Source organism: Amblyraja radiata, chromosome 28 (assembly GCF_010909765.2).
Source record: "Amblyraja radiata isolate CabotCenter1 chromosome 28, sAmbRad1.1.pri, whole genome shotgun sequence".
NCBI lineage: Eukaryota > Metazoa > Chordata > Chondrichthyes > Rajiformes > Rajidae > Amblyraja > Amblyraja radiata.
Genome location: NC_045983.1, coordinates 25,129,426 through 25,157,220, shown reverse-complemented (window position 1 = coordinate 25,157,220; position 27,795 = coordinate 25,129,426). Strand labels below are relative to the sequence as shown.

Sequence of the window (27,795 nt, the reverse complement as noted above, 5' to 3'; positions counted from 1 at the left end):
TGCTCATTCCATCTGCCCCCACAGCTTTAGACTGTGTTGGTGTCTCCCCATCCTTTGCCGCTTTCTGAAGAACCCTCGATGGCTTTCGAGCAAAATTTCCCTGAGCTGTCTCCCATTCGTTATTCACCATAGTTATTCAACAATGGCCTCTGCTGGCAATCCATAGTTTGCCAATTCGGCCTGCATATAATTTGAGTGTTCATTCCTTTGCTTGCTGTAAGTTCTGGTAAAGGCCCGTACTGCTGGGAATGCAGCTACTATTTGCCAATTACACTCGCTGTTTGCCTGATAGATGGCTAGAACCACCGGAACTGCTGTAGGCCGTGCTGATACTGCTCCCTCCTTTGGAGCAGATTATTGTTGGAGCAACTTCTGCATAAGTTGCTCCATGTGGGAGAAGTCGTCCTCAGACGCTCTCCGTTGAGGGAGGGTATCCCTCTTCCCCGGACTCATCTGAGTCAACGGGTTAGTTTAGACTTGCGGGTGGCATTACGTCCCGCAGGGCAACCATGGAGCTCCTGCTCCCGCGCAAAGTCTCCTGCCGATTCTGCTGTCGGCGCTAATGTCGGGAAGCGAGGCTCCCGCTGATGCTGCTCCCTCCTTTGAAGCAGATTATTGTTGGAGCAACTTCTCCATAAGTTGCTCCATGTGGGAGAAGTCGTCCTCAGACGCTCTCCGTTGAGGGAGGGTATCCCTCTTCCCCGGACTCATCTGAGTCAACGGGTTAGTTTAGACTTGTGGGTGGCATTACGTCCCGCAGGACAACCACGGAGCTCCTGCTCCCGCGCAAAGTCTCCTGCCGATTCTGCTGTCGGCGCTAATGTCGGGAACAAGACCGTCGCCCGCTATTTGGAAGGCTGCGGTCTTCGGCAGCCGACATCCCCGCGGGCCATCTCCTCGACATCTGGGCTCTGAAAAAAACTTCAAGCCCGAAAGAACGCAGGTAAGTGAGTTCAACTTCCCTTACCTGCTCATCCCGACGGCCTGGGAGGCTCAATGCCTGCCAGTCCGTCGTGCGTGTTGCGTTCAGACGTAATGACGCGCATGCAGACGGACGGCCCTTCTTCACGTAGTCACTCACGTGACTCCGAAGTAAAATCATTCCCACTTAACAGAGGTAACAATAACCAGACGGCATAGGTTTAAGGTACACAAAAATGCTGGAGTAACTCAGCGGGTGCAGCAGCATCTATGGAGCAAAGGAAATAGGTAACGTTTCAGGCCGAAACCCTTCTTCAGACTGGAGGAGGTGGAGGAGCCCGAGGGCGGGGGGATAGGAGGAGACAGCTCGAGGGTTAAGGAAGGGGAGGAGACAGCAAGGGCTAGCAAAATTGGGAGAATTCAATGTTCATGCCCGCCGGACGCAGGCTACCCAGGCGGAATATGGGGTGTTGTTCCTCCAATTTCCGGTGTTGCTCACTCTGGCAATGGAGGAGACCCAGGACAGAGAGGTCGGATTGGGAATGGGAGGGGGAGTTGAAGTGCTGAGCCACCGGGAGTTCAGGTAGGTTCTTGCGGACTGAGCGGAGGTGTTCGGCGAAACGATCGCCCAACCTCCGCTTAGTCTCACCGATGTAAATCAGCTGGCATCTAGAGCAGCGGATGCAGTAGATGAGGTTGGAGGAGATACAGGTGAACCTTTGTCGCACCTGGAACGACTGCTTGGGTGCTTGAATGGAGTCGAGGGGGGAGTTAAAGGGACAGGTGTTGCATTTCTTGCAGTTGCAACGGAAAGTGCCCGGGGAGGGGGTGGTACGGGAGGGAAGGGAAGAATTGACAAGGGAGTTGCGGAGGGAGAGGTCTTTGCGGAAGGCAGACATGGGGGGAGATGGGAAGATGTGGCGAGTGGTGGGGTCACGTTGGAGGTGGCGAAAATGGCGGAGGATGATTTGTTGTATTTGCCGGCTGGTGGGGTGAACGGTGAGGACTAGGGGGACTCTGCCCTTGTTGTGAGTGTGGGGATGGGGAGAGAGAGCAGTGTTACGGGGTATGGAAGAGACCCTGGTGCGAGCCTCATCTATGGTGGAGGAGGGGAATCCCCGTTCCCTGAAGAGCGAGGACATTTCCGATGCCCTGGTGTGGAAAATAGGCATTTAGAAGAGACTTAAGAAAGTTTATTTTGATGCAGAGGAAAATTGAAATCTGAAACAAACATTTTGGAGCTAATTGGATAAGTACTTAACACCAAGTCCACGAAGTCCATGGGTGGTATTGAAAAACAAAATTAATATCGATGGGTATTTGATGGCAGGCATGGAGACAGTGGTCCGAAGGGCCTGTTTTTATGCTGTGTCGTGTGTGACTCCATGATTATTATTCTCTGTGGTTTACTCCTCCAGTGCTGATGTGTGTTGGTATCTCAGAAAATGTTTTTTTATTGATGTTCATGTATATTTTGGTAGCATCTGTTCTAGAGTTATTATCCATCAATGAGGCATACTTGGCTTTTAGTTTACCCATTTTTATGACCCCCATAAGTGAGATTACAATTAAGTTCCAATTTGTGCTTGCGAATGATAGCATCTGGGCTGCATAAAGAAATAAAGAAAAGGCATTTGACTCATCAAGCTTCTTTCTTTTATCACAACGTATGGAAAAGAATCTTCAGAACAATTTTTCATTCCATCATCTTGGGCCTGTTTTGACCCAAATAATTCAAATTAGGATGGATATACAAGACTGCAGATGCTGGAATCTACAGCGAAAAAGCAAATTGCTTCAGAACTCAGCGGAACAAGCAGCTTTGGGGGTGGGCGGGGGGGACGGACATTGACTTCTCCAACTTCAAGTAGCCCTTGTTTTCCCTCTCTCTCCATTCCCTCCCCCTTCCCAGTTCTCCCACCAGTCTTACTATCTCAAACTACATTTGATCTTTTTACCGCCAACTCACCTGACATCTGTCTGAAGAAGGGTCTCGACCCAAAACGTCACCCATTCCTTCTCTCCAGAGATGCTGCCTGTCCCGCTGAGTTACTCCTGCTTTTAGTGTCTAACTGATTTAAACCAACATCTGCAGTTCTTTCCTACACTAGAATTCACACAGTCAGCAGTTGATAAGTAACAATTAAATACATTGGAACTGAATATTATAAGCTATTCCAAGTGGAGAGGAGGTATTGAACAATTAAGCAGTCTTGAGTGAGAGAGTATTTTAGGAAAGTAGGACAAATTGAGATGCAGCTGAAAGGAAAAGCCATTGATAGATTGGAAGTTGTAGATGTATGTTTGAGAAAGAAAGGGTGATTATAGTAAGATCAGTTGATGCACACATTTTGAGTGTAAATGTGATGGAAATCATATATGATTTCTATTTAATTGCTACTTTTGTGGCATGAATGTTACTTGCTACTTATTAACCCGTGTCTGCATTTTGCCTATGTCTGGGGCGGCATCCAGGCATGGCCGTCTTAATTTACTGAGCAGTTGTAAATGGAATTCAACATTACACAATCTTACTGGAAGTCCCCATTTCTTACACTACAATGGAAAAAGGCAGACAAAAATGCTGGAGAAACTCAGCGGGTGAGGCAGCATCTATGGAGTCTGAAGAAGGGTTTCGGCCCGAAATGTTGCCTATTTCCTTCGCTCCATAGATGCTGCCTCACCCGCTGAGTTTCTCCAGTATTTTTGTCTACCTTCGATTTTCCAGCATCTGCAGTTCCTTCTTAAGCTACAATGGTAAAATGTAATAGGTAAAATAACTGAAGTTGGTTGGTATCAAGAGTTTGCCCTGAGGATCTCATGGGGTTAGGTTGATTGACCTCTAACAACCACAACCATCCTCCTATGTATGAGGTACAATTGCAACAGATTCTGAGAAACAGCATGGAAACAAGCCCTTTGGCACACCGAGTCAGCGCCTGACCAGCGATCCCCACACAGTAACACTATCCTACACATACTAGGGACAATTTACAATTTTTTCAGGCCAATGGCCGACAAACCTGTACGTCTTTGGAGTGTGGGAGGAAACCGGAGCTCCCGGAGCAAATCCACACAAGTCATGAGGAGAATGTACAAATTCCATACAGACAGCACCTATAGTCAGAATCAAACCCGGGTGTCTGGCACCGTAAGGCAGCAACTGCCGCTGTGCCACCATGCCACCCATTAATTGGACTGTTTTTCTATTGATGCCTTTGACTTCATTTTTACAAGGCTTCTTGATGTCACACTTATATTGAATATTTGCAGCAGTTGCTGTCGGCTCAACATTGAAATTCAGCTCTTTGGTTTTGGACTGAGCCTCTGATGAAGTATGATGCCAAATTGTCTTGGTAAACCCAAACAAGGCATCACTGAGCAGGATATTGTCAAGTAAGTACTGTTTGATAGCACTGCTGACAGCAACACTTTCCATCGCTGATGATTGAGTATAAGCTGAATAGCGATGGTTCGCAGGATAGTATTTGCCCTGGTTTCAGTGAACAAGATAAAAGGGAAATTTTCAACATAGTCTCTGATGTGAAACATTAATTCTGTTTTTTTGCCCATTATTTGAGAATTATTGACAACATATTATTTTTATAATTCCAGATTTTTAGTACCTGACTATCTAGTTTTTTTGTTTTTCAGTTTTCTACATTTTGGGGTAGCTACTAAGGGTCTTACTATGCTTACAGTATAGTGTATGCAGTAGTGCAGCAGGAGGGTGAAAGGCCAAATGTCAACCAGCCAACACTCAAGATGAGTTGCACTGGATGTCTTTCCTGGGAGATTTCAATATCACTGAAAAGATTGACCTGCAACGATTACCTGTCATGCAGCTAGATAGCACTCTATTATCTGTTGCCACACATCTATACAATTGAATATCTAATATCTCAAATAACTGTCTGAAGAAAAATAATTTTCATGTTAGCAATAATAAATCTATCAACTTAATTCTCCTTTGGGACCTCATTAAAACTCCTAAACCTCATCTTGTTAATTCTGGTCAAATTGGAGATGGCAGGACACTAAAATTGAGTAAAGGCTTCTGGGCTGCTAGGCTATTTGGTCAATTTAAATGTACCTTCTGCAGAAATGGGACAAGCTGCAGAATGGTGCCAGCTTGTCTGGAACCTAGATAAGGGTTGCAGGGAAAGAATGGGACATCTGCAGATTCTTACAGTTAGGTGTAAATTGCATGAAACGGATTGGGTGAATGCAAACCAGACATACACATTGTAAAAATTGTTGCAAGGCTTTACGTTGCTAGATGTTGATTGGGTTAAGTGTTGAGCCTTGTCTGGGTTTCTTGAATATCTGGGCAAATGTTGCTATGTTTGCTTCCTTCCAGAAGCTCCGTTTGAGTACAATGTATTGGTTATTGTATTTTTGGGTTAGGGAAATGTCTATCATGTTGGTCGATATCTGTTATTGGACTGTAAAGAGACCACCCCCATATGGTTCGGCCCCTCAAGGTTCGGGGACCTATAAAAGGTAGCTCCCACGAGGTCCTGTGTCGATCTTCTGGGAGAACGCTAAGGACTGCGTGACCTTTTGGAGTGTCTCTGCTTGCACGAGGCTAGAAGGGCTTGGCCAAGCAGATACAAGAATTGAACCCATGGTGGTTAGGTATAGTAGTGGGGAACTGTTATTGTGTTTTTCCAAAATAAAGTTTAGATGCGCAAGTGCTTGACTCAGTATTTTATTGACTGAAACTAGACTGGGGGAAGCTTAAAACAAGCTATTTACAATGTGACTTCAAAACCCTTTCCTTGGATTTCTTTTTGTACAAGGAGAGACAACATTCAGCATCCAAAAGTTACTACTTTAGGTATTTTTCTGGTTTGGACGTTGAAAGATCTTGTAAACCTCAACGACATAATGAACATAAGGTCATAAAGAATCGGGGTAAAATTAGGTCATTCGGCCCATCAAGTCTACTCGACCCATTTAATCATGGCTGATCTAGCTCTCCCTCCTAACCCCATTCTCCTGCCTTCTCCCCATAACCTCTGACACCCGTACTAATCAACATTAATGCTCTTTGAACTAGATATAGGTAATCTCTAATATCCACCTGAGAGGCCATGGTTTAACACCGAAACTAAAAATTGACACTTTTCACAAAATAGTCTTCCTTCAAAGGAATGTCAACCTGGATTTTGTGTTTAAATTGCTGGAAGAAGCTTGAACCCCCAACCAATTGACCAAATTAGACTGTAACCACTGAGAAGATGAGTGCACTCAAACCATTTTCCTGAGCATACACCAAGAAGGCAGGAAAGAGTAAATTTGGCATGTTAGCCATATTTGGTGTATGATGTTAATTATGAGCAAATGTATTTGTTTCACACCAATCAAAATATGAACAAATTAATTGTTAAATTTGTAAAGGAGAAAAGTGACCCATTTATCATTCAGTATCGTAATAAGGAGAATTGTAATGCGATCACGTAAACGCAGATGATACCAAACTGATTAAAATTGTTGGCAAGTAAACGGATAGATGGGCATTGAGTCCCAGAAAGGAATTTAGATTAATCTTAGACCAGTGTATATCTTCAAGGGGAGAGAGCTATAACAAACAAACAGATTAACAAATAAAGTAACCGTGGCTGATAAAATAAATAAGAGAACATAAAATTAAAGGCAAATTTAAGAACACATTTTAATCTGAATTTGACGAGATATAATTTTATATTTTATAACTTTTTAAAATCTTAAGAGTTGCAAAAAGGATAGTGAGAGTAATTGAATGGGTTGGCAAAGTTATCACACACTTTCTATAATTATATTAGAATAAAACAGATAGTTTGTGAGCGAAAATAAATACAGCATTTTGTGTTAGTCTTACCACAAAAGAAATGGGATACAAACTTGATATTCCTTGAAACTAAGAATGAATCAAGGACTAGGTTTAAAGAAATAGTATTAGAAGTAATCTAATAAATCTTGTGGGCCAAATGGTTTCTACCACAGAATTTTAAACAAAATAGGTAAAGAAATTGTAGGTACTTCACTGTAATATTCCAAATTTATTGGATGAAGAATTTGTCCCTTTAAATACACAATTTCAAATGTAAGGTTTTTAAGACAGATGAAATGGAGCAGTCAGTAAATTTAGGCCAGCTTGATCAACATATGTTGTGGGGAGGTTTTTGGAATTTATAATTAAAGGAGGAATAGCAAAACACTTGCAGAAAGTTGACTGATTAGAGTTGGTCAACAAAGATTTGCAAATGTCAGGTCATGTCACAAGATCTAAGCTGATTTTTTTTTAGAGAGTAAACTCGTTTAAATGAAAATGTTAATGCAGAAAGTTGATAACATTTTCCAGAGGGCATTCAATAAATGTTGTTTTCGAAAGGTAAAACGGATTAAATTAAAGGCAAATAGGAAATGAATTAGAAATTTGAAATAGAAATAATCAGAATGCATTAAAAATAGAAGAAAGTTGCAGGTGGTGTCTAACTATGACGTGCTGGGACTAAATGATTTATTATATTATTTATAATGATCGATAAGTAGCAATTAACATTCCCATCATTGAATACTAGACACTATTCATCTCCAAGAGAAAGTCCAAACACCTGTCCTTGACATTTCAAGGCTTCAGCAAATCTCCCACCATTAATATCCTGAGACTGTAACCATGAATCAGAAACTCAATTGGACCCCACATAAATACTGTGGCAAGAGCAGGTCAGAGACAAGGTTCACTATAGTGACTGATTCATATAACAATACCCCAATGCCTTTCCATCATCTACAAGGTACACATGAGCATCGTGATGGAATATCCCCCACCTTGCTGGATAAGTACAATACCAACAACTGATGATGAAGTTCGACGCCATCCAGGACAAAGTTTCCAGTTTGATTGGTAAACCATGCTAAACATTGATTCTCTTCACTCTCATGCACAATGGCTGCAGTGTTTAACATTTACTAAATGCACTGGCAGTCCTTGCCCTGATTACTCTTTCAGCCCGTCCAAAAGGCATTTCCTGTACAGGAGAAGGAAAAGGAAAACAGATGCATGGGAACTCCATCTGCTTCCAGGTTACACTCCAAGTACATCTTGACTTGGAAATATATTGCCTTTCTTCCTTGCCATTGGGTACAAATCCTGGAACTCCCTACACAACAGTACTCTGGAAGTACCTTCACCAGAGGAACTATAACAGTTCAAGAAACCAACACCCCTCCCTTCTTCTGAATAATCAAGGAATGGCAAAATATGCTGGCTATGATAGTGAGATTACTCATATTAACAAGCATTATTAATGTGACAACACTTCTGAAAATTCTTATTAAAGAGAATGTGTCCAAATCCTTAATAATCTTATATGTTTCAATAAGACCCCCTCTTCTCCCTCTGGAGTTTAGAAGAATAAGGGGTAAGACATTTAGAACGGAGACGAGGAAACACTTTTTCACACAGAGAGTTGTGAGTCTGTGGAATTCTCTGCCTGCGGTGGATGCCGGTTCTCTGGATACCTTCCAGAGAGAGCTAGATAGGGCTCTTAAAGATGGGGGATATGGGGAGAAGGCAGGAACGGGGTACCGATTGGGGATGATCAGCCATGACACATTGAATGGCGGTGCTGGCTCGAAGGGCCGAATGGCCTACTCCTGCACCAATTGTCTATTGTCTATTGGCCTGCTACCCATGCCCCTATTTGAACTATAGGATCAATTATCTTATGAAAACGTGAAAAACGGAACTGCTGATGTTTCTGTGCAAAGTATAAAGTGCTGGAGGAACTCAGCAGGTCAGGCAACATCTGTGGAGAAAATGGACCAACGACCTTTCAGGTTAGGTCTCTTCCTCGGACTGATAGTGGTAGGGGGCAGAAAGCTAGAAAAGAGGGAAGGGAGGTGGACAAAACCTGCCAAGTGATAGGTAGATACAGGTGAGGAGGGTTTGTTTGGCCGATGGGTGGAGTGACCGAAACCTCATCTGTCCATTTTCTCCACAGATGCTGCTTGACCTGCTGAGTTTCTCCAGCAGTTTGTGTTTTGCTCATGATTCAAACATCTGCCGTTCCTTGTGCCTTTATTTTACTGCTGATGTTTATGACCAATTTGTGACCTTTATGTTCATGGACGTTGTAAATTCTTTCACTGCACAAACAAACTAGGTTAGAAATATGCACCCGAGTTCATTTCTTGTAAAATAGAGTTGAAATCCAAGGAATCTGTATCTGGTTAAACTAGACAGTACAGGGAAACCTTTTGACCTGCAGAGCAATTAGCATTCAAACTCAATATACTTAAGGTAAATACCCTTCAGGAAAAGTTAAGTAAATAAAGGATGGAAGAAAAGTAGGGTATGTTTTTTTAAGTTTTAGTTTGAGGGATACAACGCGGAAACAGGCCCTTCGGCCTACCGAGTCCGTGCCGACCAGCGACCCCCGCACACTAACACATACTAGAGACAGTTTACAATTATACCAAGCCAATTAACCTACAAACCCCTGTATGTCTTTGGAGTGTCGGAGGAAACTGGAGATCTTGGGGATAAGCCACGTAGGTCATGGGGAGAACATACAAACTCTGAACAGAGACAAGCACCTGTAGTCAGGATCGAAGTTGTAAGGCAGCAACTCTCCCGCTCCACCACTGTGCCACCCTTTTAGGTATGCTTTACTTAAAGTTGACAAAAGCATTGCCAAATTAGGCTAAATGTCCAGCAGTGATTTTATGCAGCAGGGGTTCCATTATTTGGAAGAGGTGCTGTGCAGTTTTTCTGGACAGTATTGTATAGGTTGTGTAATGCTAGTCAGTTTCTTAGTGTAACATGCACACTTGAAGCATTCTTTCTCTCAGTGCCCTATTCTCCTTTCATAGCTGGGGTGCAGAGACAGAGCAGGAGCAGCATCTCGGTGATTGTGGTTCATTGTACCAATAGCTGCCTGTGGATAAAGCAGCCAAATACTGCACATGGTTGAGAATCTACAGCTGCTGTTTCTGAGAACTGAATCAATTCCATCATATAATGTTATCTTTGGGCGGTGATGTGGGAAGAACGTCTTTAATTGACAATAACTTTTGGATGCTTTAAATAGAATGCTGATCCTGTAGCTTAAGTTAATTTTTATTCTGTGCAGCAGAGGAGTCCCAGCAGTGCACGTGAAGCTGCAGACCGCAGTGGATGCATTTTGAAGCTGCTGTGTGAACAGTCCGTAGATTACTGATAAGTTTCCTGCTGCAGGCTGTCGTGATTTGTCTGTGGGGATTGGAATTGTTTACACATGCTCCTTTTAGGACTGCAGTGGGAAGCTGCGTTGTTCTCCGGGATGTCAGCAGGAGAGATTGCTGTGACCAGGACCATTCCTGAAGTGTGCTGGGGACTGTATTTCTGTATTGCAGTGCGCTCACCTCTCTAATCAATAGCAAACACAGCATTCTAATACTGTAACTAGGGCAACGGGCACAATTGCCTGCTGATAGGCCAGAATCTGAGGGGAACGCCGGATTGGTGGTTTGCAGAGATGGCCATGAAGAATTGGGTTTTAATGTTGATTTGCTCCAAATAGGGGAGCAGTGGGAAAGCAGGTACATCTCCGAGACTGCACTGCAGCTTGGGTTAGCCGTACTTCATGACTGAAGAGAGAGCAGCCTGTCTAATGATGGATAGGAGCGTGCTGAATAAATAGGCAGACGTGAAGCCACATTAGCTGCTTGTAAGAAATCAGCTGTGGCCGAGACACAATCAAAGCACAGTCCACTGCCGAGGCACACTCTCTCACTATAGAAACTGCAGCTTGTCATCTTTTGTGTTGCCGACGGAAAGAAACCTGGAGTTGCGTGCTTGATGTGCCCCGCATTTCTGTTGATGATGGGATCAGTAGAAGCCGGCAGCTGATGCAGGGACTGCGAGTACCAGACCTCGGAATGGAAGCACGGATGGAAGAGGAGAGCCGGTCATCATCGCAGCATCTCTTTGTCACTGTTGAGGGGACACCAGCATCTCACTCGTGCAATAACATTAAAGAATGGGAAATGGATGCTTTGCAGCAGGTAAGAGCTCTACATTGCTGATGTGCCTGATAGACAGCTCTACGTCACCTTGTTTAATGCAGGGTTTGAACTGAGGGTGACTCACTGTCCCAGCTGCAGGGGACTGCGCAAAGCCTGTCTGACACAGGCATGCCCGGTGCTGGAGGTAAATTCAACTAAAGTGACTGCTTCCTTGTTTCTGCATCACTCAGCAGGAGATGTTTGATGCCCACTATTGGGAAACGTTGCACAACTGTGGAAGTATTTTTACTTTAACATTTAATAATCTTAAAGTGCAGGGGTATTCCCCCTCACAAAATGTTATGGCTGACTAGTTAAAACTCTAGTATTCCACAAGTACCACACAATACATTTTCTCAGGTAGATTTCATTTACAAGTGAATTGAAGGATTCTGTGGAACTATGTGAAGTGAATGCTGAAACACCCTGCAGTGTGCCCATGAAGGCAGGCCATCATCTTCGACTTAGCACAGAATGGACAGAAACTCAAGATGTTCAATGTATAGATATTAGTCTTCATTCATTCTGCGGCATTGATGGAGGTTTTGCTTTAAAAAAAAATTCTGGCAGTTCCATCTGTCACACTTGAACAGCGACATTTCTTCATCGAAGTATATGGTGCAGCAGTTTTAAAGCACACCATGATCCAACATTGTAGTTTCTGATGTAGCAGTGCATGTCATTGTAAAATGTAATCCTGAAATTGTAGCAGCCACTGCCGCCCAAAACGGGATGAAGGCGAGCTTAAGAAAACCCTTTCACTGTCAAAGATTGGGCCAGAAAAAAAAAAGAATGACTTGTGAGATAACACTGCGCAACATGTTAACCAATTGATTAGCTGCATATCACAATGTAGAATGTCAAAATAGTACTATCAAGCCATCTGGGTAATCATAAAAGAGTATGTGCAATGTATACCAAATACATTTGGTCACTTACACCTGATGATATTTGGTGGACTCGTAATGATTATATTGCAATACAATCCTGAGTGGAATTTATCAAGCAACGGCTACAAAGAATATCATTCATTGGGCTTCGATATATTCCTATTTTTGGTAATCGAAGGGCTAAGGAAATAAGGGTCAAAGATATTTATATGGAATTAGATCATCAATCAGCCATAAGAAATAAATTGTCTATTGCTTTGGCTGTGCTTCTGATTCTGCCTTTACACATGTAATTGACAAAAGCACTGATAACAGAAAATTAACTGCACAAAAAATGCTCCCCAACAACCTTGTTGTATTTGTAATACTTGCTATAGTACATTGGAGCTTCGCTGCAGCATTTCAAGATAGCATATAAACCGCTTGATTATCATGTCCAGATAATCAATTATTCACTGTACTTTACTGACACTTTAATTCTGTGCACTTTACTGACACTATATTTGAACATAATTATATTTAGATATACATTTTATCATGTGTCCCCTTGGCTATATGTTCATCCTTTTTGCTTTAATCTTATTTTGATGTATGTGCTTAAATACAACATATGTGTCTCTGCCTTTGGGCAGAAATTTTTAGGCTCTGGTTTCAGCCATGCAAAAATGCAGATTTGTGGGTGCCAGACCGGGCCTAATATTTTATCCCTGTTTTAAAACACGCTTGTGACAGTGAAGCTCCATGCCAGTAGTGCAGCATTGTAATTTTCATTCCCTTAGTGTCTGTCCAGTCACATCAGTATTCTCTTGTCATATCATACAGAGTCTCCTGCCCTTACAGTGCACTGCAGCTGTATGCTTTATTACATACATTATGCAGCTTTTTTAAACAAGGCAATGCTGATGAATTTATAAGTGGTGACGAGCTTTCTCCATGTGTCTGGCCACAGCACTCCCTGGGGAAGTGTTTATACTATATCCGTATCTGCTGAATGAAATGAGGTAAATCGAACTGGCTTAATAGTGCTCCAAGGAAGCATTATGATATAGTTATAAGTCTGAAGGTTTTATTGCTTTTGAAGAGCAGATGTACATGCTTATATCAGGGAATTTGTGTGGGGTTTGCAAGTTGCTGGAAGCATTGATGCTGCCAAGGTTCACACATAATCCCTAAGTGCATAGTTCACAGCTAGACATGCCTCTATATCTGCTGGCATTTACTGAAATAATTTCAGAAATATTCTCTTCCTATTTTTGCAACTTCACTTCACCCCTCTAAATCCAACCTTTGTACTGTGTGTTTTTTCCTCTACTCAACGTAGAGGAGTTAAATCACATCTGAGATATCGTTTATTTGAAATAATGGATATTGACAAAGAATTTTAAACCCTGCATTGTACATTTGTAGCACAATCTGTTTACAATATTGTGGATGTAACTTTGATCTCAGGTCACATTTCTTAATGAGCATTGTGTTAGCCAATGTAAAAGAGTAGGAGGCAATGTAAGTTAAAAAAAAAACATCTATCTGTATATAAGATCTTGTGTTTGCATCTAAACTCTGATTTTTTTTTGGATTAAATGCCAACTTTTAAATCTATAGTGCATCCTACCTGTGCAAATATCTCAATACACTGCATTTTGCCCACTAATGGAAGTGTTGCCATATCTTTGCTGGTAGGATAATATAATAATGGCACAAGTTTACTAAGTGCAAACATGAACCCATTTAATCGGACAATGCTTTTCCTTCACAAAGATTACTCCCCACTCTACTCTTTCTAATCCTACCACCTTAAAATTGATGATAAATTTTAGTTTTTTGAAAACAGGGCAGTAAATATCTTTTGATGACTGCACAACACCCACTCATGCCTTTGTTACCTCCATACTTGACTATTCTATTGAACTCCTGGCCAGGGTCCAACATTCTATCCTTTGAGAGCTTGAGGTCATAAAAAATTCTGCCAATTTTGTCATAATATGCTCCAAATTCTATTCACCTGTCACCCTGCATTAAGATTTGAGCAGTGCCTTGGGTTGAAAGTCTTGCACTGCTCCGACCCTCTGCCTGCTTCCAAATTTAATTGTGTATCATTGGAGATATGCCTTCATCTACTAAATTCTTCAGCTTTGAAAGCTCATGGCTGATCTTTTACAGTGTAACTTTCCTACATTAGCCCCACATCCATTGACTCTTTTAATGTTGAAAAATCTATCAATCCCCCCCTCAATGATTAAGCCACATCAGTCCTCATGGGAAGTGTATTCCAAAGATTAACATATTTTGGCTGAAGAAATTTATTCTCGTCCCATATGACCAACCCATTGTTTTGAAATTGTGATTCCTTGGTCTTAGACACCCTGCTCAGGGAAAACACCAACTTTGCATCTATCCTGTCAAGTTCCAAATGAATGTTGTACTTTTCAATGAGATCACCTCTTATTTGTCTAAACCTAAGAGAGTAAAGGGCTAATATGTGCAATCTCTTTATACTGTATGAGAAAGCTACCCTTAGAAATCAATCTTGCAAATCTTTAACAATTCCTCTATTGCAAAAATATCCTTCCTTAGGTTGGGAGATCAGATCCACACATAGTATTTAAGATGCTGGCAGACAAATCATTTTCCAATAAAGGACCCGAGGATTTATATCCCAACGTTTTGGAAGTGGTGACTGTAGGGATAATGGTCGCTCAGATTCCAACATTCAGTATTTTCTGGAATTGCCTGTAGATTTGAGGTAGCAAATGTAATTCTGCTAATTAAGAAAAGAGGGAGAGAAGAAACAGGAGTTACTGATCTGTTAGCATAATGTCTGTAGTGTGGAAACTGCAGAAGTAAGGACATTTCATTTCAGTTGCAATGACACATTACAAGAGCGTTGAGTATGGTTTTTGGTGTCCTTACCTATAAAAATATGTAATTGCTTCAGTGGGAGTGCAGTAAAGATTTATTAGACTGGTTTCAGAGAGATGGAGTTGTCATATGGATCCTCACCGGTGTCTCCCCCATCCCGTAGTTCAGCTCTTACTCCCCCTCCCCCCTGATGGAACAAGAATAGAGTTCCCCTAGTTCTCATCTTTCACCACACCAACCTTCACATCCAACACATCATTCTCTGACATTTCCGCCACCTTTAACATGATCCCACCATAGTTACAACTTCCCTTCGCCACCCCTTTCTGCCTTGTGCAGAGACAGCTCCCTCTACACCTTCTTGGTTCATTCGTCCCTTCCCACCCAAACCACCCCCTCCACAGTACTTTCCAATGCAACTGCAGAAGATGTAACATTGGTCCTTATACCACCTCCCTCACATCCATCCAGGGACCCCAGCAGTTCTTACAGGTAAGACAGAAGTTCATGTGCACCTCCTCTAACCTTATCTACTGCATCTTGTGATCCCCATGTGGCATCCTGTACACCAGGAGACCAAGCCTAGACTTGGTGACTGTTTCGCTGAACACTTGTGCTTGGTCTGCCAGTTGCTAACCATTTTAACACCATTTCCCAATTCCATGCTAACCTTTCTGTCCTGGGCTTCCTCCATTAACAGAGTGAGGCCACATACAAACTGGAGGAACAGCACCTCATATTCCACTTGGGTAGCTTACGACATAATGGCATGAACATTGAATTCTCCAATTTTAGGTATAGAACCTACAACACCCCCACTTTCTCTAGCCCCTTACCTAGCCCTTCCCGCTCTTTCCTGTGCCCATCCTGGACCAGTACCCATTTCTCCCCTCCCCCACACCTCCCACCTATATTACTTTTTCTGGATTCAGTGTTCACACTTTTATCTTTACCTCACATCTTTTGTCCTTTCATCTCTGGCCATTGTCCAACCATCTGCTTATCAACTTCCCCCCTCACCTGTATCCAACTATCACTTGCCACTCTTTGTTCTGCCCTCCTCTCTTCCAGCTTTCTCCTCACCCCCTCCCCCCATCACAATCAGTCTGAAGATGAATCTCAACCTGAAACATCACCTATCCATGTTTTCCAGAGATGCTGCCTAACGTGGTGAGAAACTCCAGCACTTTTTTTTTGTAAACCAGCACCTACATTTCCTTGTTTCTCCAATCCTTTATTCCTAATGGTTTTTCACTGAAAATCTAGCAGGTTATGGGGAGCACGTTTCCCCTAGCTGAGAAGTCTAGTAGCAGGGATTACGGTCATAGAATAAAGGATACTTTTTGGGTCAGGACTCTTCTAACTAAAGAAACCAGAAGCACTGTCTGTCCATTTCCCTCCTCAGATGCTGCCTGACCTGCTAAATTCCTCCAGCAGATTGATTTTGCACAAAAATAACTATGTACTATGAAGACATGAGGTAGATTTTGATTCCTGCCATTTTTGATGTGTCTCCAAAATGTGTTTTCATAAAGGCTTGAACCATGAAGTGAATTTTATATTGAACTAGACCAAGTGCAGACCTGATGGGTCTGTTCCCCCAACGTGCGGTTGTGGGGGGGGGGGGGGGGAGGCGGCATGCAGCGTCATACACACTAACTATCCCACCCCCCCCCCACACACACACACGCTAATTACCCCCCTTGATATTATATTCATATTATTAATTTGCTCCTTTTACCCCATAACCACCCTATCTACTGACGCATAGCCCCCAAATTGCAGTTACATCTAGAGAGAGGGGGGGCGGGGTTAGAGCGTGAGGGAGGGGGGAGAGGAGAGAGGGGGGAGAGGAGAGCGGGGGGAGAGAGGAGGGGGAGAGAGGAGGAGGAGGGAGGAGAGGAGGGGGAGGGGGGGGGATGAGGGAGGGGGGGGGCGAGAGGAGAGGGGGGGTTTGTCGATGGAGAGGGTGTGAGGAGGAGGGGAGAGTGATGTCGTACAGTTGTTACTAGGAGAGGGATTAGGATATAGTGTCTCGGAGAGCTGTTTATTGTTCGCCTCTTCTGAGAGAGAGAGAGGGTGCCTTTTACTTCAACCCAAACAACCATTTGCAGGCAGTGCTTTTTTCCTCAACCTAACCATATTTTCATTTTCAAACCACATTATGGGTACTCACGGCTGCGGAGACATTTGTTCAGTGTTATTCGGAGCTCTGATTGAGGCACACCACTTGCAGAGACTGATTGAGGCACACCACTTCCTGGTTTTATAGTCCCTCCCCCTCCCTCCAGCAGGGGCAGCAGAGAAAATGGGGAATTTTGAAAAAACATTAATACCGACGGGAAAAATTCTCGGCACACATGTGGCGGAGGGGGGCTCTGAGCGAGGTGGCCAAAACTGATGGCCGTAGGTGGCGGCCTTCTCTCGGAAATCGCAGCACCGAAGGCCAAAAGCGGTCAAGAACAGAGATTTAGTAATATAGATAATTAAGGTACAAGTAAAGCCAGGTATCATAGCATAGAGATACCAGCATATTGTGGAGTTGATTTACAGAGATATGAATGCAACCCTTATATTGTGGTTAACAAAGCTATTGGTGTAGCCAGGTGTTGTAGAGTTGAGCATCAAAATCAGGATCAGCTTTATTATGGATAGTTATTATAGTTATAGGTTTGGAGGCTTGAAATAGGAATCTAGCCAGGCATTGCAGATCTGACAACTGAGGGGCATAATTGTAAAACTAATGGCTGATATGTTAGGATTTCAGGGCAACTCCATTGACATTAATTAACTTTAATCAGTCCCGATTAATTTCTTAAATAATTTTAATTGTTAAATTCTCAAGCAAGAATTTTTTTTTGGGATGATGCATCTGATCAAATTTTTAAGTGCATTTCTCTCAAAAGTAGCTAATCGTGTTTTCAATGGATATTGAAATGAGTATTCATTTTCTTCTTTGTTTTAGATTTATGGTTTGAGTTCACATTAACTCTCTACAAAGCTTTCCATTTAGTCTTTTGTTAAACAGCAACTGTGGGTTTCAGCAGGCTGAGTTCCAAGGACAATTTGCACTCTTTCATATTGCAAATGGGACATCAAGGTTATTTTGAACATGATCCTGATGTCCTACTTTGGATGCAGCAAAGGTAAAATTACTATATTTGAAAACTCAATTGTGTAGACAATTTGTTAAAATACACATGCCATTGAGCCTGTTAAATTAACTTCCTGCCACCATTACACCAGGCATTTATTCCATTTTCCTGCAATATAATTTGTTGTCTTTGCTTTAAGCTGCTTTGATCTGATAATGTGCACTGAATTCATCTCATGCCCTGCTGCAAGCCTGAACTGTACTGAACAGACTAACCTGTTGCAACATATGGAGCAGCAGAGTGAGGATGTGGTGCAGTTCCACAAGAGGTTGCTACATTGCACAACACCAAAGGAAGAGGGTGAATGTGCCAGGGTTGCATATTAACACAAAACAGTGACTGAACACTACAACAGGTGAGGTGACAGCAGGTTCCGTGCTGCACAGTTAGAATTCCTATTCTTGGGTTCACATTTCTAGTACATGCTTTGTCAGCTCCATAAATGAGTCTCACAGGCGCAAGGGGTAATTTAAATACACCTGCTTCACACCTTGCATGCGAGAAATGTCATCAGATGGGCGAGTGAGTCTCTGCACTCTGTATCTACTCTCTAAATCTTCCATGGTAGATTCCATGGAGAATATGTTAAACATAGCAGGTAGAACATAGAAAGGTCAGCACAGGAACAGGTTCTTTGTCCCACAATATCTGTGCCAAATAATGCTAAGATAAACTAATCTCACCAGCCATATTCCTCCATTTCCTCTGCACATCCATGTGCAGGACCACAATCATGTTCTGAATTGAGAGGGTTTAGTAAAAAGGAACCTAAAATAAAAATTAGCACCATTAAGTAGTAATTTTAGAAAGCATTTACTTGCATAAAGGTGAAATCAATTGCTATATCAATACCCTGCCGGTGAAGTTAGGTTTGTCAAAGATTCTGTTAGATGAGTGAAAACTGTGGTTAAAGAAACAAGGCAAGAAGTTGGAATTAGGATCTGGATCAACATTGAACTAATTGAATGGCAGAAGAGGCTCTATGGGTTGAGTGACCATGGGTTCAGGGAATGGGCTATCTCCAGATTGTAGTTACATTTCTACAGTGCTTCCCCCAGTCACCATATGCTTTCAACTGAATAATGACATCACTGGCCACTCTTTTTAAGGAGTGTTTGGGATTACCAGTCCACCACTCTTGGTTTCATTAAAAATGTGGTGGTCTGGATCACTCTGGGCACAGGTTATAAACTCAGATGAAAGGCTATGTGCCCAATGTTCCTTTGTACAGGGGCCTGCTGGACATGGGTCCCACAAAACTACATGTTAATCTGCCTCACTGTTTCTTCCTAAATAAATGGAGCAGTTGGCTTTCCTGTTCATTACTTTTGTAGGTTTAGCTCATATCTTAAAAGATTGCTCATGTCTCTGGAACAAACCTCAAACCACAACATTTTAGTTGAAGAATGCAGATATCCCAAAGTGCCATGGAACGTTACTGGATCATTAATAAATGCAGTGCTTGGTCACTGTGGTATTTTTCTATGGAGAATCAATTAGGGTTGAATATAGAGTAGGGATTTAGGGTATTTACTCAAATTGATAGGACGTAACCTGTGATAACTCCAGGTATCAGTAATTAACCTGTATTCATTCATTTCCTTTGTCGAAGAATGGTACGGGTAAAGTAAAACACAAGAGAACATGGTGGGTAGTAACAAAGTCTTAATTTTGGAGACTCTTCTTTGTGATGAAAATGAATTGAGAGTCTTGTTGATCATTTTGCAGCATGGCTATTTTCTTCAGAGCATATCTGGAAAACTATCCATAAGATTTGTGTAAGATATTGATAAATTGACTGTTTGATAAAAAAATATTTTCTCTTAATGCCTGAAGAAACACATTTCCATCTTATTACTGTCATGATCCATTAACGTTTATAATATACGTTCAGAATTGTTAATGTTAAAATGTAATTTTGCAAGCTCACGTGAAATGGCATTAACAATCGTGGTATGTGAGTATCCATTATGTTATAGCTTGTAGTAGTAGTTGTTATCAAGACATCTTCATTTTACAATTTGACAGAGATTAATATTTCAGAATTACATTGAATCTACATCGCTGTGCTAGGCTACTTGGCCTAGTTTTTCTCTTGCATAATACACATACTGTCACAGTCTGCCCTCTCCTCATTCTCATCCACTTCACCTCCCAGTACTTTTCCACCGGTCCCTCCCTCTCCTCACCTGCCTGCCACTCCCCTCTCATCAGCCCAACTCTCCTCACCTGTTGCACTCAGTTGTCTCTGATCACCTATTAACCCGGTATATAGACTCTCCTCACCGGGCACACAGTGCCAGATTGTTCCCAGCATTCATGCAAGACTCTCCAGCGATTTCCCGACTTCCTGCCTGGCTTCGACTCTCCTTTCGTCTGTCCCTCGCTGGTTTGTTTGCATCGTGTGTTGGATCTCCTGGTTACCGGACCTTCCGCTACCCCGACTACGTCTCCTGCCTGCCCCTCTTCGGAACCCTCGCTCAATCCTGAGCCTCTGTGTGAGTACGGTGTACCCATTCCTGTGTTACTACTCTGTGTTACAGTATCGTAATAAAGTTCGTTACCAACTATACCTGCCTGATTCTGTGCTGCTATTGGGTCCAAGCTATACCCGTTACACATACAGTATGGTACACAATGTTCCTCCTGCAATTACTGCTCTACATCATTTCGCACGCAGAATATTCCTTCTCCAGAATGTGCGCATTAGGTCATCAATGAGTTCTGCTTCAGCCACTCTTATAGAAGTAACTTCTTGCAGAATTTCTACATTCTCATCTATCTCTTTTGAGAGATTCCTCATAATTATATGAGCTTGCAGTCTTTATTGCATCTTTCTCCATGTTTAGTATATAGAACCCCATGACAATTTTTTGCCTTATTTTGCTTCCAAAAAAAATGTCTAGCAATAAATAACTTAAATCCCCAGGAGAAGTTAACAATGATCTCTGAAACCTTGATTCAGAGATGAGAAACACACTTTGCTGTACTTTTCAGGAATGATTTGGGCCGTTTTTCAGATGATATTTTCTGTTCCACATATCTCTAATTGTTCCTTGTCTTTAAGCCACAATATAATTTTCATTCTATCGACATTCTGTGGCTGGCCATTCGTGAAAAGCAGGTACTGTCAATAATTGTTACCCATGATATTGGAAAATGTTTAGACATTCCAGTAAAGTTTAGTTTAATTTAGTTTAGAGATACAGCGCAGAAACAGGCCCTTCAACGCACCGAGTCTACACCAACCAGCAATCCACGCACATTAAAGGGCCTGTCCCACTTACGCGATTTCTTCGGCGACTTGCCGGTAATTTTCAAAATATTGAAAATCTAGCGGCGACCAGAAAAAGGTACGACTCATTAGGCGACTACTCACCACCAAACAGGTGTCACCCCGCTACATGTGGGAGGAAGTGGGACAGGCCCTTAACACTCTCCTACACACACTAGGGACAATTTACAATTATACCAAGTCAATTAACATACAAACCTGTAAATCCTTGGAGTGTGGGAGGAAACTGAAGATCCCGGAGAAAAAATGTTTAGATATTTCGCGGGGTGATGCCTGTTTGGTCGTGAGTAGTCGCCCAAAGAGTCGTACCTTTTTCTGGTCGCCGCTGGATTTTCAACATTTTGAAATTTTTCGGCGACCTGCTGTGAGTGTGACGGGTGCCGGCAAGTCGCCGAAAAAGTCGCGTAAGTGGGACAGGCCCTTAACACTATCATAACACTAGGGACAATTTACGATTATACCAAGCCAATTAACCTACAAACCAATATATCTTTGGAGTGTGGGAGGAAACCGAAGATCCCAGAGAAAAACCCACTCAGGTCACAGGGAGAACATACAAACTCCGTACAGACAGCACCCGTAATCAGGATCGAACCCGGGTCTCTGGCTCTTTGTTCAGGGTGGGAGATTGCAACCTTCACGTGGTCCGCCCTGTTTCGACAAATGCAATCAACCTGGCGTGCACAATCAAATAAGATCAAATAGAACAAGTTTGTCCGACAACTTTAGGCTGTGCACGCCATACGCAAGAAAAAGAAGCTCTTTGTTCTTTAAAGTAAAGTGTTATTTTAAATCCCACAGGTGATTCCATGTTTTCTTAAATATCTTAAATATGAATTTATTGGCAAATGAGAACTGACCAATGGCTGTAATCTCAAGGTGTTGAGTATAGGCTAGAAGTTGATCATCAAATGCTAATTGTGATGAAGTGTTAGGGGATAAAATTGCATGTAGTGTTAGTGAGAGGACAGGAGAGAAGATTGAAATAAAAACAGAATATGTATAGTCGATTCTGCAAATAAAAATGGAAATAAAAGCAGAAAATGCTGACAACATTCAGCAGGCCAGGAAGCATCAGGGGAAAGAGAAACATAATTGAAGTTTCAAATCAACGACGCTACACAAAACTGTAAAGGTCTGACAAAGTGACTTTGAACTGAAATGTTTACTTGGTTTACTTTTCCAACGATACTGCCTGACATAACAGTACCTCCTCTACATTTCCATTTTTAACTTCAGGTAAAATCTTTCCTCAGCAGCAGGGTTGTGAAAGTGTGAATGTTTCAGTACTTAAAGGGAAAAAAATAATCCCAGTGAATACATGACTGAGTTCTTTGCTAACTTGGGTACAATTAGTAGCAAACGGTTACTGCATTTACTGCATTCCCAATATGTTACTTTCAGGCACACAATGTCCTCTTGATATAAATATACATTTTTATCTCTTAGTTTCTTAGTAACCTGAAATGTTACTCTCTATCTCCAAAGAAAGCCGATAGATCTGCTGAGTTATCTCCCAGTGTACTTCCTGTCCTTGGTTTCAAACAGAAATGTTGTAACACATCTATCAACTGCGTTCCCATCACTGGCTGCAATTGAAGCTAAACTAGACTGTTCACATCTAGGAGTCCAAATTAATTCTGACATAGAGTTTTCAAACCAACATCCACTCTATCAACTGGACTCTAATTGCTCCTCTGTAATGTTGTCTTTTTCCTCCCTTGCTTCAACTCATCTGCTGCCGGACCACCCATCTATTCCTGATATTTTAGCCTGCAATCATCTTTTCTGATTGACACCCATGCAAGACACTGCTGGCTGCATTCTGACTTGCACAAATCCCATTTACACATCATTCCTGTGCTCCTTCACTTTTGTTAGTTGGTCAAAGGGAAAATCTGCCCATTCTTTGATATTTAAATTCCCATCCCTCTCTAACTTCTACAATCTTTTCAGCGTCACAGACATGTAAGATTTCTGTGTTGTTTTACAGTAGACCTGTATTTTGCTGGATTTTCTGTGCACTATTGTTGATGGTTTTGTTATCAGCAGCCCGTGCCCCAAATTCTAGGATACCTTCGCCGAACGTGACTCCGTCTATTTGTCTACTTGAAGACCCTGCTTGAAATCAAATTCTTCAACTAAGTAATTGTCAATCTGCCCAATATAAGTTCATAAGTTGTAGGAGCAGAATTGGGCCATTTGGCCCATCATGTTTACTCTGCCATTCAATCATGGCTGATCTGTCTTTCTCTCTCCACCCCGTTCTTCTCCTTTCTCCCAGTCTGGGTTAAATCAGATTTTAACTTGACTGTCTTGTTTGTGAATTGTTTGGGATACTTCACTACTTTAAAGGTCCTACGTAATTGCAAAGTATTTACATTTCTGAAATAATTCATGATCTACACTCTGACCTGCAAACCTTACAAAATGTAGAACGACTGTCAATAGTCTCTGTCACCCACTGGGAATCAATAGGTTAATTTGATGAAAAAGCTGTGGATAAATATTGACAGGGGGAAGTGCATGAAAGTATCCTTCCTTTCCCATCCTGGTGCTGATTCACAGGTGCACCAGGAATCTGCAAACTAGACATGGAGATAGTGTGCCTTTGATCTTTGCTGATTTGTGTGTTGTGGGCTGCCCTCAGCAACAGTGAGGAAACCTCTCTTTTGATGTATTCTGTGTTGGATCAGGGGTTTTAATCTCCCCAAAGACCTTGTGGTATTGGCAGGTGAATATAGTTTGAATTTGCAAGTATATAAGCCAGCTGTATACAGTTCACTGATCAGCATTTTGGGGAATGTCACGGGATGGTGACGTTTCTCTGAACATTTCGTGCTTTTGAGTGGGAGTTGGAATTTCCATGTAAATAGGAATTTTATTTATTTTCAAAATATTTTTTAATTTACAGTATATTCAGTGGGGAAAATCGCCTTAACTAGGAAGATGAATTGTCATGACATTCGAGGGAGGTGTAAAAATGATTGGAGTGAGAAGGCAGACGGGTGGGTAAAAGTCATAACTGATGCTTTGGAAGGGAGAGAGGAAAGCTGAAGAAAACGTTTTAGATGGTAGAGTTAAAACTGAGACGAAATGGGCAAGGTATGTGCCAGCTGGTGCAGAGGACACTGCTGAACTGAAGGCAGACTCAAGCAGACATGCACTGGCTTGGTTGAAATAAAGTACATACTTGTATTGAGGTGGTCACTGTTTTTATAATGGTTATAAAGGTTTTTATACATTTTTATAATGATAGGTGAGATTTATAAGATCAAAACATGTACCAGGAGCTGTAACTTAGACAGCTTTTGTGGTTGGATCTTGTTCTATAGAATAGCAGACCATGTCACCATGAGGAATATAGTTGGTGCCTGACTGTAAATTCCAGTTTTAGACAGTACTGATTTATTTTTGCAACTACCATTTCTTTTTCCAAACTACTGTCAGTGGTACTTCCAGCCAGCAGTTTGGGAACAGGCTCTCGAGGTGTAAGGCTCAATACATGTGTTGTGCCTTCACTGCCCTGTGTCACCCTGTCTTTACGGTCCTCCTTTAAATTGTTCCTGATATTGTGAATGCAATGTCATTTCAGAGGGCAATATACCAACTTTCTCCAGTGTGGATCATGATAGTACGTTGCTGAACTGTTAACTGCCTCTTCAGTTCTGGATGGTTAGCGATGGGCAGTAAATAGCTGTGTGAGCCAGGGGAGCTATTAGGCAAAGGACAGTAGATGAGATGCATTTGGAAGCAACAGTGTTAATTGACATAGTTTAAATAGATCAGCACAGTTTTGCTCGGCCTCATATCCCATCACATCACAGCTAACAGGAATAAAGTGAACTATGAAGTGCAGTAACAGAATATAGGCTGTCAGGTTTTTGCAGGTTTCATGAATTAACAAATCTGAAATTAGAATACTTGAGGAGAATTGGGAGGCTGTATGCTCATCTGACATATGTTGCTGCTTCCTTAAGCGGCAGGTTTATGTAGAGCAATACATGTGAAATAAGGAGACCAGTGAAAAGTGCAGTTGGTGACAGTTCATGACAGTCAATATGTGTCTGCCTGCTCTGAATTTAAGGTAAAAGATCATATTAGAGGAATGGTCTGCTATCTGTCTAATATAGTTTAGGTATTGTGATAGCATTTGTCTGCTAATGTGTGGCATTATCACTTCTGCTTTGAGGGAGGATAATATGCTTCTCTGACGAAGACAGGAGGTTTAGGTGAATTGAAAGTGATCCTAGGTTAGCATTAAGATTTAATGAGATTGTGTCTTTTTGGTTTTTTTCCCCCCGATGAGATTTGAAAGGTAATGGTTCTGGGTGTCTCCTTTCAAGAGGGAAATCACAAAATCGATACTGTCTGTGGGTGACAGCAGTATTTACACCAGACTGAATTCCACCGCTTGCATAAAGCCTTTGAGTGCTACAGTTTACAATCTTTTCATCAAATTAACTGGCAGATTAAGACTAAAACAAAATGGTGAGTCTCCAGAGATGGAAGATAACGGGTAAATCAATGCATCTCTTAACCATGACAAATATAATTTGAAGTTCATTTATTGCTGGATTATTTTGCTCAAATGTGAATTCTGGGAATAACAAAGATTGCACAAAGTGGCAATTACTTACAAGTAATTTTCGGTACTGAAACATTTCTATGCTTTGAATGATCTTTTCGTTATCAGTCTATTAGCGTTCTCTGAGGTTCTTTGTGATAGGCCTGGAATTAGACATGATATCCCTGGTATATTTCTAAAGATGGACTCCATAGTCAGCAGCAGTGCTAACCAGTATTTCCATTCTTGTTATAAAGTTAGCGTTTAGTTGATTAAATGAAAAATTGTCCTGGTATATCTTTGTCCTACAAAAATTAAGACAAAGAAAATGTATTTATTTGACATCCCACTTATTATAAATCATTGGTAAATTGGTAGAAAGGATCAATGTCCTTTAAAATTAGGCTTTTTCAACAATAACTTGGTCACCAAACCCAGGCTCTATTTTCCCACAATTGGCAACTCTTCAATCTGTCTGTCTTACACCTTCTACTTCAATCTCTGGCCCTTGTCGCAACATCTGTGTCCATCCACTACCTGCATGATTGGTCCTACCTCCCCCCACCCCCCCACAATCAGGCTGAAGAAGCGTCCCGACCGAAACATTACATATACATATTCTCTAAAGTTGCTCCCTGACCCGCTAAATTACTCCAGAACTTTGTGTCCTTTTGTGGAAACCAGGTCCTTGTTTCTAGCTTCTATAAGTGTTGACTTTACCAGCGGGGCCCAAATCCCATTAAAGAATAAAAAAGATCATATTCCATTGCACGGTTTATATGTTTGTGTGTGCAGAAGAAAACGTAAATACAACATGAAAATTTAAAGCGCTGTCCACAAGATTCTGCATTCATCTCTTGAGTACCTGAGAGCATTAAAACTGAAGTTAAAACTGGTTAAGAAAAATGTCATAAATATTGCAGATGCCATTCTCCTGTTATTATATTTTCCATAAAGATGAAATCCAGTGGTATTCTCCCAGCGCCCCTACCCGTCCATTAAATGTTGCATTTTTTGTTTATATTCGTTAAGTAATAAATCTGAATGGAATAGAAACAAAATACTGTAAACACTCCCCAGGTTAAAGAACGTGTGGAAAGGGAAATAAGAGTTATTTTTTCTGACAAAGGGTCTTTGACCTGAAAGATGAACTCCCATTTCTATCTGACCTGCTAAGTGTTTCCATCATTTAATTTTTTTCTCTTTGATTATAAGAATTTGCAGTTTTCTGATTTAAAAAAAAAGAGAATAATTTTAATTTTCCTGTTGGTTTTATGCTTTATGACTCCTTAAGGGATACCAACAATTTATTACCTGAGGAAATAAGAGTTAGCAGTTTCATTTGTTCCTTTTCTGGCAAGGAGAATTTGAGTTGACTTGAATGATCATAAACCCTGTAAATTCTTCACCTCATTAATTACCAGCCCCGACATGCCGTAAGCTCATGTAATTTTCACAGCATGTTCTGGACACTGCTGATTTTGATAGATTTTATTCAATTTGCTGGCTATGATATATGTGCCCCAGAATGCTGACACTGACGCATCGAGCCAACATGTCAATCCAGGTACACCGCTTCCACGGTTTTAACTCTTACATTCTGCACACGTGCATGCTGCTTTGAGCTGATTAGTTTTTTATGTCGCGTATGAAGTATGGCAGAGAAAATGGAGATTATTTGGAATCCACGGAACTCATTTTATTACCGTATTTCCCGGCAATGAAGATGCTATTTTTTACCCAAAAATAAGGCTCGAAAATTTACCTGTGTCTTGGAGGCCGAAGGTTAGGTTATTAGCCAAGAAAGATAGACTTGGCTATCCCTCAGTACAGCAACATCAAGAACAATGTTGCTGTACTGAGGGATAGCCAAGTCTATCCCTCATTGCTGGCAGCTGATGGGAAGCGGCTGTAAAGTGGGAAGCAGCTGTAAAAGGACAGCACCGCTGGGGGAAGGGGGGAGTTCCTTTCACAGTGTGTGGGGAGTCTGGCCCGGATTGGCCCTGGCCTGGGCTGCACAAATTGGCTGGGCATCCAGGGGTAAAGTTGCGGGGCAGGAGCGTTGAGAAGGAG

At 41.8% G+C, this 27,795-nt stretch overlaps 1 protein-coding gene across 2 annotated transcripts in view; it reads left to right on the top strand.

Annotated features, from left to right (window-relative positions):
* Positions 1 to 10,262: 10,262 nt before the first annotated feature.
* The window catches only part of tspoap1 (TSPO associated protein 1), a 146,010-nt gene continuing 128,477 nt past the window's right edge, over positions 10,263 to 27,795 (top strand). Inside the window, exon 1 of one of the 2 annotated variants that reach the window (XM_033046124.1) lies at positions 10,263 to 10,956. In XM_033046124.1, coding sequence (XP_032902015.1) covers positions 10,801 to 10,956 — 156 coding nt within the window. In that variant the 5' untranslated portion in view covers positions 10,263 to 10,800. The remainder of the gene's footprint in view (positions 10,957 to 27,795) is intronic. The other variant, XM_033046125.1, reaches the window with a different exon arrangement.